General features: G+C 44.8%; 1 protein-coding gene across 2 annotated transcripts in view; it reads right to left on the reverse strand.

Annotated features, from left to right (window-relative positions):
* Positions 1-14557, reverse strand: part of Shtn1 (shootin 1) — a 108603-nt gene that overhangs the window by 72051 nt on the left and 21995 nt on the right. For both annotated transcript variants that reach the window (XM_051146860.1, XM_051146862.1), the window contains exons 3-4: positions 9765-9825; positions 74-168 (exon numbers count right to left, since the gene is read on the reverse strand). In XM_051146860.1, the coding sequence (XP_051002817.1) occupies positions 74-168; positions 9765-9825 (156 nt within the window). The remainder of the gene's footprint in view (positions 1-73; positions 169-9764; positions 9826-14557) is intronic.

The raw sequence follows: 14557 nt of genomic DNA on the forward strand, positions 1-14557 counted from the left end.
AGAAGCCGCTCCTTAGAAGACCAAGTGGGATCCCAGAAGCCCAGGCACAGCCCCTTGGCTTACACAAGCTCACCTTTGTCGCCAAGGCCTCAGCACTCTCTCGACACGTCTTCTCTATCTCAAGGTGGTTCTGCATGAAATTCACTTCCTCGATAACCATGTGAGAAACTGGGAATGAGGAGGAAAAAGAGCCTCAGAATTCAAGGATTAGTCAACCGTTCCAGAAGCCCACACACTGCCCCATGACCAAGAATGCTCCAATTCTTCCTACGGCTAGACCTTTGGCCAGGGCTGAACAGTTCCTCAGAAGCTGCCTTTAATTAAATCTCAGCTGACGTTATTATGTATGTAGACAGAAAAACTGCACACACACAAACTGCAAACCTTCCCGGCTATCACTATGTAAAATTTTTATTTTTATTCTTCTTCGTATTATTATTATTATTAGTTGGTTTTTCAAGGACAAGGTTTCTCTGTGTAGCCTTGACTATCCTGGACTCACTTTGTAGACCAGGCTGGCCTTGAACTCACAGTGATCTGCTTGCCTCTGCCTGCCGAGTGCTGGGATTAAAGGCGTGCGCCACCACCACCTGGCTTGTAATATTTTAAAAGGCTCTGTCTGTGTGTGTGTGTGTGTGTGTGTGTGTATGTGTGTCTGTGTGTGTGCGTGAGATTTTGTGTGTGTGGTTGTGTGTTGCACATGCACATGAGTGCACGTACACGCATGCATGCATGCCTGTATCCATGCATGTGGAAACCACAGGTCACCTTGGGACTCATTCCTCAGAAGCTACTCACGGTGTTTTCACAGGGCAGGCTCTCCCACTGTTTCATGCCTCCAAAACTATCCAGTTTGTTTTTATAACACAGGGTCTCCCACCGGCCCAGAGCTTGCTGGTTCAGCTAAACCTGAACGCAGGGATCCCCTTGTCCACCTCCCAGGTCAGGGGTCACGGCCACACTCCACCATGCCTGGCTCTCTGTGCTGGGGATCAAACCTGGGTCCTTGGAGTTGCCCAGCAAGCACATTACCAGCTGAACTTGTTCTCCAGCCGCCCCCCCCCCCCACCACCAACAGCCTATTTTTAATGCTGTTGTTTCCATGGCAACAGACACATCTACTCAAATAAACAAAAGAAGCTTCCATAAATAAAAAGTGGCAGTATGGCAGCTTCTGGTTAGCCTAGATAGTAACTTGTAGATCTAACATGGAAAATGAGCTCACCAGAAATAAAGGGAAAAAAATGAATCTTAAATTGATCTTGTGGCTGTTTAGCAATGTGAACAGTTTGGTAAGGTGTTGTGACCGTCATCTTCAACAATGACAAACTAGCTCCTGTTATTTCATCAACTCCAGTTAAGGAAAGCATGGCACCAAGAGTTACAGGCCATGTGATGAGAAGACAGGCGCTCATAGATTGCTTATTGCAACATAAAGTATCATTAGGGGAAGATTTTAAAAAAAAAATCAAATTTTACCAACACTTGAAAAACTGTTTAATCTTTAGATTTTCTTTAGTAGCTGCTTTATGTAAATGTAGATGTAAAGATATGCTAATTTAGCATCTAATGATATTTTGAAGAATAAACAAACAACAAAAAAAGGGCTGTTTCCCCACCCATATTTTTAGTCAGAAGAAGAACTCTCAGACTCTCAACCTGAGCTCTACATATGCAGACTGACTTCCATTTGTTTGGCATAAGGAAAAAAAATAAAAATTAAAGGACACCCAAATGTGAAACCCAATAAAGTTAGCAAAAAGCACTGGGCTCGCATAACACAAAGACAGATTACTTTTGCTTCATTTAAGCTTAATTAACCTGCAATTATGATTAAACTCAGGGGAAATTTTTTTCTTTCTAAATTAAATACAAAAAAAATGTATTACTTCCTAAGTCTGTCCAAAGTTCTTATTATGTTAATATTCAAATTCATAAAGCAGAACTAAGTGGCCAGAAGCATCCCTAACCTTGACATTTTTTCAGGGGTAATAATCTGTTGCAAATGCGGGCCAACCAAAAACCACTTAACTAATTAGTAGTTGCAGTCACCGAGAAAAACATGAATCAACACTGTTATTACAAGTGGCACATTTGAGTGGCATCTAATTATGACTTGATGAGTGCGATACTTGCATTATCAACGTTACTACCGCAGCCCATCAGGGCCTAAAAGCTGCTGATGGCATTGACTTCGAGAAACTCCCACTCAATGGTGCGGCAGCACCCAACAATCGGCTTGGCAGGGGCCCCCCTCACTAAATGACACGTTAAGCGTAATTACTGGTAGACATTGTAAATAAACAGGATTGGAAGTGAAAATTGTACCAAGTGCATAAGACACAATCTGACACATTGGAAGTGGCAGCCTTAATTGAGAGTTTCTTTGACTGCCCAAGATCATTTCAACTGCATTTCTCAGAGGACAGTGATTATAACTGTGGAGACAGACGGCATAATGGTGTCAGCACTGCTGACGGAGCAGTGAATTAAATTGTATCTGCTGTGGAGTGAAAGCTGTGATGAGAGGTACAGGGGCCTTAGTAGGCTTATCATTGTAACACAATGGTCATGTTGTCATCAACCTTTCTGGCTCCAATTGAAAAGAAATGATTGTGTGTTGAGGCTCCCCCCCTCCCACACCACCCCCCCCTTGTCCTCTTCTATCTCCTGTTCTGAATAGAACCAATTTTCAGAGAGCTATGAAATCACGCAATAGGTCCTAAAATGCAGCTGCTTGGCATACAAACGGGGCCCCATTAAACTGGAATCACACACAATATGTGTTTATACCAGAGAAACAAATAGAAGCTGAACGCGGGCCAAGTTTATTCACAGACACAAAGCCCATGTAGCTCTTCATCAATGTAATTGCCTTTTATATTGTAGTTTAAATAATAGGCTCTATTATTTCCTTAAAATCCTAATATTCCTGGCATTTTATCACTATGTTTACAAGGTAGGTTCTTCAAAAATGTGAAGGAAAGAGAAAAGAAACCTATACAATCTTTACAACATCAAATATTACTTTGAATTTTTTAGCCTTAACTACTTGACATCTTCTGCCACAATCTGGTATTTCTACTCTCATAACAAAAACATAAACACTCTGCATTTTTCATAGGAATTTGACTTTTTATTCGATAACATTCTTGCTCGTGAAAGTAAGGGGAAAAAAATCATTCTGCAGTTGAGAGGCTTAGGCCTAGCAAAAAAATAAAATAAAATAAAGAAGAGGAGCCCTTATTTTCTGAACATTTTGTAAAAAGCTGTCCTGTGGTTTAACTTGCTTCTTCAGGCGCTGGGTGTGCTCTGGCGGGTGGGGGAGGGGCCTCTCTCTCTCTCTCTCTCTCTCTCTCTCTCTCTCTCTCTCTCTCTCTCTCTCAGGAAGAGAAACAGAAGAACATTTTAAACTGTTTTGTAATATTTAGTTTCAGGAACCCACCCAATACCAAACTGATCAACTCCTTGGGCTCAGAAGGATATACAATAAAGGCCACTTATATCTGTTAGAAGGAGGCATCTCCTCCTAAGCCAAACGTCAGGTCACACGATAGAGAACAGAACTCATTCTGAAATATGAGCTTGCTTGTCCTTCTGCTTTACTTTTATTGTATTTATGAATGAATATACGTGTGTGTGCACGCGTGTGCACGCGTGCACACGCATGCGTGCAACCACAGTGCATGGTGGAGCAGAGCTCAGAGGACAACTTGCTGGAGTGGGTTCTCTCCACCATCATACGTAGGTCCTGGGAATTGAACTCAGGCCACTGGGCTTGGAAGCAAATGCCTTTACCCACTGGGCAATCTGACCTGGCCTATTTGTCCTTTTATCTGAAAGGAAAAATTTTATATTTAAAAAAGATTTAAAGTTTTCTTTTTTAAAGATTAAAGAGATTACTAAAAAAACAAAACAAAACAAAACAAAACAAACAAACAAACAAAAAAACCCTTCATCTGTTCATTTAATAATTAGAATGTTTCTTGTACCTATGACCCTTGGATACTTTACTTATGATATTCCATTTGTGTATGATACAATGTTTAAAGAAAGAAAAAAGCAGAGTCAGCAGGGCACAGTGATTGATATAGTCACATACATTTAACCCCAGCACTCAGGAGGCAGATGCAGACAGATGTCTGAGTTTGAGGCCAGCCTGGTCTATACAGCAAGTTTCAGTCCAGCTAGGACTACATAGAGAGAGCCTGTCTCAGGAAAAGAAGGAGAAGAAGAAGAAGAAGAAGAAGAAGAAGAAGAAGAAGAAGAAGAAGAAGAAGAAGAAGAAGAAGAAGAAGAAGAAGAAGAAGAAGAAGAAGAAGAAGAAGAAGAAGAAGAAGAAGAAGAAAAAGAAAAAGAAAAAGAAGAAGAAGAAAGAGGAGGAGGAGGAAGAGGAAGAGGAGGAAGAGGAAGAGGAGGAAGAGGAAGAGGAGGAAAAGAAAAGAATACAGTTAAACTTTTAAAAAAGGGCCTAAGACTGTAGCTATGCTTTTGAAACAAAGATTCATAGGTAAATCTTTATTGTCAGTAACTTTTATAGCAATACAAAGAGTAGCGCTAGCTTCATTGTAACATGGTCAGCCAGGGGAGCATTCAGGCGGCCAGGTATTGAGTTGATAACTGCTGGATCAAGGATACAGGATGCTCCGATACTGTCCTGGGTCCCATCCCCACCATCCAGCACTGAATGCACAGGGTGATCCTAACACTCGTGAGGCAGAGGCAGAAAGATCAGAAGTTCAAGGTCATGCTCAGGTACAAGAAGATCAAGGCCCAACTGAGATACATTAGACCTCATCTCAAAAATAAAATGAAATTAAAGTCAATAAAATGAAGGCTTCAGGAACTCGCATGCACAATAAAAGAGCGCTGAATGGTATTTCCACCAGTCTAGTTGAATTAGCAAAATTTTGCCTTTCTTCGTCTATGACTTGAAAATCCTTCACTCTTATATACAGACCACGAGAAAGCACATCACATTGTAGGGCTTGGGGGTTCACTTAACAGGTTTTTGTCATCTGCAAAACACGTGCACTCTGAAAGCCCTAGAACTTGCTCTTAGAACAGACTGTAGAACAGACTGGTCTCGCTCCTGCGGCTGTCCTCACAGGCATGTGCCACCTCACCCAGCTGTAAAACATGTATGCCTCATGTATGTCTGCTTCTCTTACACTGGAAAAACACTACCTACAAAGTAAGCCTTCGGGTTGAAAAGTTGAAGACAGGTACCAGGTCTGAGTTTGTTTGTGAACATCCTTCTAGAACGTTCTCTGCATCACAGAACTGCTCATTGTTTGCTGAGCCGGCCTGGGTCTTTCTTTGTCCTAAGACTGTGATCCCATGAGTTCTTAGAAACACTTCTACAAAGTAGATGTGTCCTGGCATGTTATCTGACAACACGGGGCCCCTAAAAGGTAGAGTAACTCATTCCAAGTTCTGACTGATAAGTCCCAGGCAAAACCCATTTCTAGAACACTCCAGTTTTCCATGACATTTTTTTTTTTTAACTTCTTACAGTTGAGGCTTGTTCTTGCCACTTTAGTAAGCCCTTTCCACACTCCACTCCCACTGCAGGGCAACACACAGGAGCTTTGAAGCACAGGGCCTGAACATAACACAAATCCCTTTCTTTAGTACCAGATTGTTAAAAAAAAAAAAAAAAAAAAAAAGATTTCTGTTGTTGCTATTAGCGGTGGGGGTTTTGCTGCTGGTGATTCTGTTTCGTTTTGTTTTGTTTTTAAACAGGGTCTCAAATGCACCACATAGCCAGAGATGAATGTTAACTTCTCATGCAGCTGCCTCTACCTCCTAAACGCTGAGATTACACATCTGCACACTATTCAATTCTAAGGACCAAGCCCAGCAGTCTCCCAACCGAGCTATGTTCCCAGCTCCCAGAAAGGCTTTCAAGAAGCATGAAAACCAAGAAGTAGGCAGCATTGCAGGAAAACAACATTACCCAGGATCTGCCCGTGGAGCCTCAAACACATGAAGGGGCTTTCCTGTGGGCACATGGCTTCCCTCTGGGGTGGTGTTCTTTGTGTGGAGAAACTCACAGACAGGCTGAGGGAGGGTTGGCAGAGGGCCAAGAATGGCACAGCAGGGAGCCACGGGCAGAGGTGCAGTTACCCAAGGAAAGGAAGGCCAAGCCAGGCTGAGCAAGACCTGGGCCAAGCAGAGGCCTTGCCAGAGCCACAGCCAAGTGATTCCTCAGAGCCATGGTGCCCATGGGGGCCTGGAGGTTTCCAAAGCTAAGATGGCCGTACAGCGTACAGCATCCAAAACTAAGATGGCCGCACAGCCTACAGCAAGAGCACTTGCTGCATCTAAGTACAGAGTGAGCTCTTTCGTGCATGTCATCTCTCACTTTATCCTAAACAGCACAAAACAGTTTGCTAATGTAGAAGCTCACTCGGGGCCGGCTCACACCCCGCAGAGCTCCAGGTGAAGAGTCAGCAGCGCTTCTATTCCGAACCTCCAATCCTGTCCTCTGCTCAATGCCACGGACTAGTTATCTCAAACACAGCTTTTAAAGAAATGAAATCTTCTTTTGTTTGTGTTTTGTTTTGAGATAGGGTCTTGGAATTGGGTGGCTTTAGACTCATATACTCACAGATGACCTTGGACTTGCAATCCTGCTGCCTCCCTGAGTGCTGGGATTACAGGCGTACACAACAACAGTGCCTCGTTTTATGTGGCACTAGGGAGCCAAACCTACAACTTTTTGCAAACTAAGCAAGCACTCTTACCAACTGAGATACATCCCAGCCTTAGGAAATAAAATTCCATTATTTCCCATTCTCTTTTTAAGACTGAACAAAGAGCCATCGTGGGGCCAGCAGGCGCTTGCTACCAGTCTTGATGACCTCATTCTGACCCCTAGAACCCACATGGTAGGGAGAGCTGACTCCCACAGTTTGTCCTCTGACCTCCACACGTGTGCACACACTCACAACTAATGTACAAAAAGTATTCTTTAAAGAATTCACATTCTGACTTCCTGCCACCCAGGCTTACTAAAAGTAAAAATTAAACACATCTAACAATAGCAGCTATTGTGTTAGCATTTCAATGAGGCCTTTCAGGCCCTAGTCTGAGTCACTCTTAGAATGATCAGCCACTGTTGAAGGGGCATGGTAGATAAAAGCAACGTGGGGAAGTTGTTTCCATTCTTCAGAAACATAGGAGGCAAATCCCTACCTACGACCAGTGTCGGAACACGCTGTGGTAAACTGAACCACCCACCTCACAGGGCACACCAGCCCACTATCGATAATTCAAGCCCAGTAACTAGCAACAATACCCATGGGCTTGCTCCTCCCCGTCAGCCCCACACTAGAGGAGGCAACTGCCGTCCATCCGTGCACAAGCGAGGGGTGTGTCAACCACGTCTTTCATCCTCCACGTACAGAAACAGCACCATGATCACCCTGAGATGCTCTTTGCTGCAGTCAGATGATGAAATAACTGCCTGCTGGACTTTAACTATTACACTTCACAGCTGTTTCCTTTTTTCAGAAAGGTGAAATGTTTTACCATGTGGGAATGCCTCTGCACAGGGGTCTAGAAAGGCCCAGTCTAGTGCCTCTGCACAGGGATCTAGAAAGGCCCAGCCTAGGGCCTCTCCACAGGGATCTAGAAAGGCTCAGCCTAGGGCCTCTGCACAGGGATCTAGAAAGGCCCAGCCTAGGGCCTCTGCACAGGGGTCTAGAAAGGCCCAGCCTAGGGCCTCTGCACAGGGGTCTAGAAAGGCCCAGCCTAGTGCCTCTGCACAGGGATCTAGAAAGGCCCAGCCTAGGGCCTCTGCACAGGGGTCTAGAAAGGCCCACCCTAGTGCCTCTGCACAGGAATCTAAAAAGGTCTAGCCTAGGGCCTCTCCACAGGGATCTAGAAAGGCTCAGCCTAGGGCCTCTGCACAGGGGTCTAGAAAGGCCCAGTCTAGTGCCTCTGCACAGGGATCTAGAAAGGCCCAGCCTAGTGCCTCTGTACAGGGGTCTAGAAAGGCCCAGCCTAGTGCCTCTCCACAGGGATCTAGAAAGGCCCAGCCTAGGGCCTCTGCACAGGGGTCTAGAAAGGCCCACCCTAGTGCCTCTGCACAGGGATCTAGAAAGGCCCAGCCTAGGGCCTCTCCACAGGGATCTAGAAAGGCTCAGCCTAGTGCCTCTGCACAGGGATCTAGAAAGGCCCAGCTTGCAATGAGCGGAGTATTTTCTTGCATGTCTGGCTCTTTGTCCATGACATATTCCCATATGACACTTTAAAATCTGATTATCTATGTTCTGATTTAGAGGATAAATATGTCACGTAAAAGTAACCTAGGAAAAAAATTACTATTTCTTTTCTGAGGACATAACTTAGTGAGAGTGATTTCAAACACTCCAACTCCAGAAAATGGCAACTACTCTTTGCTCTTTCCTTGACCATCTTACTGAAGTCTACTTACATAATTAATATACATAGCTTGAAGAGGGGGATAAATATTCCCTCATGAAACTACGGCCACCACGGAGGCCACAGACATACGCGTTGCCTGCTAAAGTCTCTTTCACAGATTGACCCATTTGGACTGTCTTCTTTGAAGTGCTAGGACTCAACCCGGGGCCTCCTCACATATGCTAGGGAGGGGCTATGCTGCCCAAGTGCACTCCATCCTGTATTTAGAACATTTAGAAATATGCTAAGAGCACATTTATAAATATGCAATGAAGTTTTGGTAGCTATATGCCCAAATCTCTGGCATATGTCTTTTTCTTGAACTAATCCAAGCAACTAATCAGATTTTACAAAGACATGAGTACCTGCCAGGCGTCATTGATAGCACTTAAAAAATCAGAAACGATGAAAGAACAAAGTTATAGCGCCATATTACTATGTAGATGATATTACATATATAATCATTAGTATTACTGTAAGACATGCTACACAGAAATGTGCAGTGTCCAATACTATCAAATCACAGCAGAGTCATATAAGGCACAATAGTGTAATGAAAGTGAACGATTGATATGTATATCAATAACTATATGACAAATGATACCTTAAGTGCCCCAAATATTTCATATGGTTACACTATACATATATTTCATGATCCATATGGTATAAACAAAAAATACTAGGCCATAAAATGACAGGCTATATGTACAACCGTGGCAGGGGTTGGCCCTCAGAAGGCAGGAAAGGAATGGAGGACCAATAACTACAATACTATGGTTTATATACTATTATCTATTATGTGTGTATGGATTATATACTATAGAATAAAAAGACACTAGGAATAATCTGCATTTCAAATGCAATGAGACACACCTTGTTTACTGAGAGAAGGCTATAAAATAGAATCTGACTGATACACTTTTTTATAGGAACACACATTTCATAAATGAAAGGCCATACAGAATACAATGTAAAATATTAACTTTGGCTTTTCTTAGGGAGTTTAGGTAACAAATTGATTTTGTTTTCCTTTGATTATTTTTCTATAGCAAATTTTTCTTATTAGAAGCTTAAATGTCTGTAAGACAATCATAGAATGTTAATGCTTATTCTATTTATGTCAAGGCCACAGTGAGGCCAGGGCAATTTTTTTTTTTTCAAATGGGACTATTTCTGGTCTCTTGGCAATATGTACAACAGAGAAACCCTATCTTGAAAAAAAAAAAACCCAGCAACAACAAAAAATATGACCTGTACACCTGCAGTCAGTGGGTCAACGCACACACTCCCCAAAGCCAAGTGATTATTATTCCACCAAAATGCTTACATACTTTTCTGAAACTCTTCCAGTTTTTTAACAGCTTCATCTCGTTCTTGCCTAATTTTGTCACACTGAAATAAAAGAGAAAAAAAGTTAAATTCATATGATTAAAATTTAATTTTGACAAAGTGTGAAGCAAGAATAAACTTACACACAGCAGTGGCACTTTTTTTCTTTCTTTCTTTCTTTTTTTTTCCTCCCAGACATGATATCTCTCAAGGGACTGGAGAGAGAGCTCTCAGCAGCTAAGAGTGCACATACCACTTTTACAGAAGATGACAGTTCAGTTCCCAGTATACATGCCATCAGCTCACAAGTGCCTAAGTCCAGCTCCAGGGGAATCTGGTGGCCTCTTCTGGCCTCCAAGGGTACTGTACCAGGGTGCGCATACACTCACTCACACAGACACAGGTGTCAGCACTGCTTTACCCAGCGCAAGAAGTATCACTTGCCCGGCTCAGTCTAGGGCTTCCCAAGAACCCTCGCACCGCTTTGGTAAACACTGACTATCCTCGAGCTAAATTCTTTTTTTTTTTCCCAACAGGAAGTGTTATTTACATTTTATTTTATTTTATTTTATTAATTTATTCATATTACATCTCGATTGTTAGCCCTTCCCCTGTTTCCTCCCATTCTTCCCTCCCTCCCACTTCCCCCCTTCTCCCCTCCCCTATGTCTGTGATTGAGGGAGACCTCCTCCCCCTATATATGCTCTTAGAATATCGAGTCTCTTCTTGGTAACTTGCTATCCTTCCTCTGAGTGCCGCCAGGCCTCCCCATCCAGGGGACGTGGTCAGAAAAGGGGCACCAGAGTTCGTGTGAGAGTCAGATCTCACTCTCCACTCAACGGTGGAGAATATCATGTTCGTCGGCTAGGTCCTGGTAGGGGTTCGAAGCTTACTGCCTATATTCTCCTTGGCTGGTGCCTTAGTTTGAGGAGGACCCCAGGACCCAAATATGCCTGTCATAAAGTTCTTCTTGTAGGTTTCCAGGACCCTGTGGGTCCTACTATTTCCCCATTCTTCCATGCTACTTTCGCCTAAAGTCCTTGAGCTAAATTCTATTCCTTCTTTAAGAGACTATATATGGCCTGCTACACTAAAGAACCCCTGAGCTGTCAAGGCCCATCTCAGGGATAGGAAACCGGCTCAGTGCTGCATAAGAGTGCATCCACATCTAAGCCGGGCTGGGCCCCGCATGCTTTTGCTCTAGCTTTGGGAGGACAGAGAGAAACAGACTGCAGGAGACCTGGTGGGGAATGACAGAGTGTGACACTTGGTAACTGTCCCCTGGCTTCTATGTGACATGTGGGTACCTGCACACTGTCATGAATGAAGCGCGCACACACACGCGCGCGCACACACACACACACACACACACACACACACACACCCCTTTGTCCACAGGGCACATCCACGAAGGGAATACAGGAATGCAATACATGCAGTGTTGCACAGGGCTAAGTCAGTAAAAAGCCCACTCTCGTCATACACGAGTCAGGCTGGACCGGGCATTATTTCCCTCAGAGGAATGTTGTTTCACTGAGGTTTCCTGGGGAACCCTTCCTCTGTAACACAAGCAATGCATCTCGTAGACTTCCTAGCTCCAAAATAACAGGCAAACTACACTTACTGTTGCTGTTATTTTATGTGTTGAAAATTCTCCTCATGGCTCTGGATTCTCAAATCAGCTTCTAGCACCTGGATGAGCAATAGCAGACCATGCAACCTGTGCCCATGACACTGCTGGCCAGCTGCTTCGGGATGGTCCTCTTATTTTCTGTAACTGGCTCTTGTTTACTTCGGACCTCCCCCAAACTTCTGCCAGGCTGTCCACCCCACTCCACCGATGTACCACGGAGCTGAAGGCTCAGATAGAATGCACAATTTCTGACAAGATCAGGAGACTTGAGTCCTGATCGCCTAGTGCATGTTAGCTGGTGCTCCCCATTCTAACTACATCCCTGCGGGTCTGAGGAATCCTCTGCAGACGCATCTTCATCAAGAGATGGTGCTATAGGATGATACTATGACGTCAGTAACTTGAGTGTCTCCCTGTGCCTCTCAAAGGAATTGAAGGTGTATCCAGTTGCCACTTTGTACCCAGTTTTCACTGAAACTTTGCATAATGGGGGTGTAAACAGGGCTGGGGCTCAGCACTCTCACCCGACTACAACATGTACTCACTCAGTGGCTTCCCACACCAACCACCAACACCACTCCCATTTCCTGGTCAGGAGGAGAGTCGGTGCTGCTGGCCATTACAAGGTGAACACTCTGCTTGATAACAGATCCTAGTCCAAGGTGCAGGAAACGGCTTCTGTAGAGTCCAGCACACATTAACCTCCAGCTACAGAAACAGCCACAAGCTGTCTCCCAACCCCAGCTGTGCTCTCCCAGGGGCCTCCATGTTGCTCTGCTTTCTATTTTCTGCAACCACATTATGACAGAACTGGCAGCCACTGAACTTACCATCTGCTATGCTGAAAGGCTGAAAGGCTGGGGAGGGGGTTACACAGGCTGCAAATGCGGGGCCTGTAAAATATGCACTCATTTACCAAGCAACAGTGCAAACATTCACTCATGCCATCACCTCAGGTGAAGGCAGGGACCTATACTCAGCCTTTACTCAACAGCACGGAGCCGTTGCAGGGAGCACAGGCCCTGCAGCACTCCCTATATCTTTGTGGCACAGAGATGCGTGCACCCTTCCTACCCTTTCCTCTGCCTGGCTCAGGCAGCTGGACCGTCTGTAAAGACCGTCTCTTTTGTGTTGAGAATTGCTCATGAAAACTTTGTAATAGCAACAGATGTTCTTTGGACTGCATTGCTTAATCAGGAAGCACAACCATTCTCTCTAGCTCAAGGCTGGAGTCGAACCCCCGCAGCCGCTCTAAGCAAACCGAGTAAACATTACAGCTGCACTGTCTGTCTATTTAGCAAGTGGTAGAGTGACTGGTGGGGGCGGGGTTGGTCTTGGTGGGTTTGAAAGCCTTTGTGTGAGCAGCCCAGGCTATTTTCCAGATGTCATGGTTAAGTTTCATCTAGGCCTGTGAAATCTCACCTGGCTTAGAAGCCGCGTCAGGCCCTGAGAAGACTGTGAGGCTGGGCTGCAGTGGAGTGTCCTTCCAGCACGAACTGGCATCTTCCTGCTCCCCGTCTACCTATCGGCTGCCGCTGTCAGCATAGATTTCTTTTTATCTGGGTTCATTAGAAGCACTAGGCTGATGTAGGCAAGGTTTACAATCTGCCGTTTTGTGTGTGATTTATGCAACAAAACCTCAACATCCCACCTTGTGTCTGTCTTCCCCCGATATTTTATCATCCTGACATATACAGGCAACAGAGAACTGTCAACTAATGGAAAGGACAGTTTGGAGCCCAAGAGATATTCTCATGTACTCTCTCCACACACCTACAGGATCAAAGGCCACAGGTGAGGAGGCGAGCACCTTACAGCTGACTGAAGTGGGGTTCTGCCGCCTCTATTCCCTTCCTCTGTGCACCAGTCTACCTCCAGAGCTGTGGTCCTCAACCTCCCTAATGCCTCGACTCTACCTCAGTTCCTGACGTTGTGGTGTCCGGCCCCCCAACCAGCACATTATTTTTGTTGCTACTTCATAACTGTAATGTTGCTGCCGTTGTTGCAAATCATAATGTAAATATCTGTGTTTTCCCATGGTCCTAAGTGGCCCCTGCGAAAGGGTTGTTCGACTCCCCCAAAGGGTTTGTGACCCACAAGGTTGAAAACTGCTGCTCTAGTGCCAGGCACTGTGTTCCGTACTGACAGGGAACATCCTAGACTCTGCAGTGTCACAAAACTTAGGATCCAGCAACAAGAATCAACAGTGAAAAGAGCAGGGAATAGGGACTGAAGGAAAATGCTACAAACAGAAAGATTGCAGAGTTGGAGGGGCAGGGCCCAGGCTTATGCTGCCTGAAGAAGGGTTAGCCCCACGCCTTTTTTCTTGAGGTCCATTCCTTTTATAGCCCGGTTACTTGTTTTAAAATGAAAACACTCATAGCACCGAACTGAACTTCGCTGCCTGCTGTAGAGCCTTTGGTGGTACACTGTGAGTCCCGCCACGCCAGTCGCTCCAGCAAGCTGAGTGTGGCTCCTACTGGCCTGTGTTTTCCGGGTCTGAGCAGGCTTCCTTCTTACAGTCAATCATTCCCACCACATGGAATTCCTTCTGCTCCTTTCTCTTGCAGAGTTCTTCTTTCTTCCAATTCAAAGTTCTTTCCCTCCAATTTCCACAGGCACTAAACGGGGGGGGGGGGGGGGGGGGCAGCCGCCCCCACCCAAGCTGTCGTGCAGCGGTCTCCAAACTCTAGGTATTGTGTGTGAGATGGGAGCACATGTCGTCAGGACTGAGGCCCTCCTTCTTTGTTTCTGGATAGATTGCTGCTAATGAGAGACTCATTTTCACTTTCAAACTGCTAAGTAATTACTTTTTCTCTGGCACAACCACTTGCCACTCCATCTCAAAGAAGCCGCATGTATGCGGATGTATTATGCATGAACAGTTAGCATAATGGATGCAGATCTTGCTCTTTAGAATGGCTTCTTTATTGATTTTTTTTTTTTTTTAAATAATATACTTGGGACCTTCACCTCTGAATATTACACGAGAGGATGAAATTGTGACAATAGACAACCGAGCCGAGATGCAAACACTGTCATATATCTTGCTTCTTGAAACAAGTCTTGGGAAGTGTCTGTCTCAGTCTCTCTCTTTTCATTCACTGTTCCTGGCAGGCTGACAGAACTGCCTGACGCACTGTGACAGTAGCTCACCCAAGC

This window comes from Acomys russatus, chromosome 5 (assembly GCF_903995435.1).
Source record: "Acomys russatus chromosome 5, mAcoRus1.1, whole genome shotgun sequence".
NCBI lineage: Eukaryota > Metazoa > Chordata > Mammalia > Rodentia > Muridae > Acomys > Acomys russatus.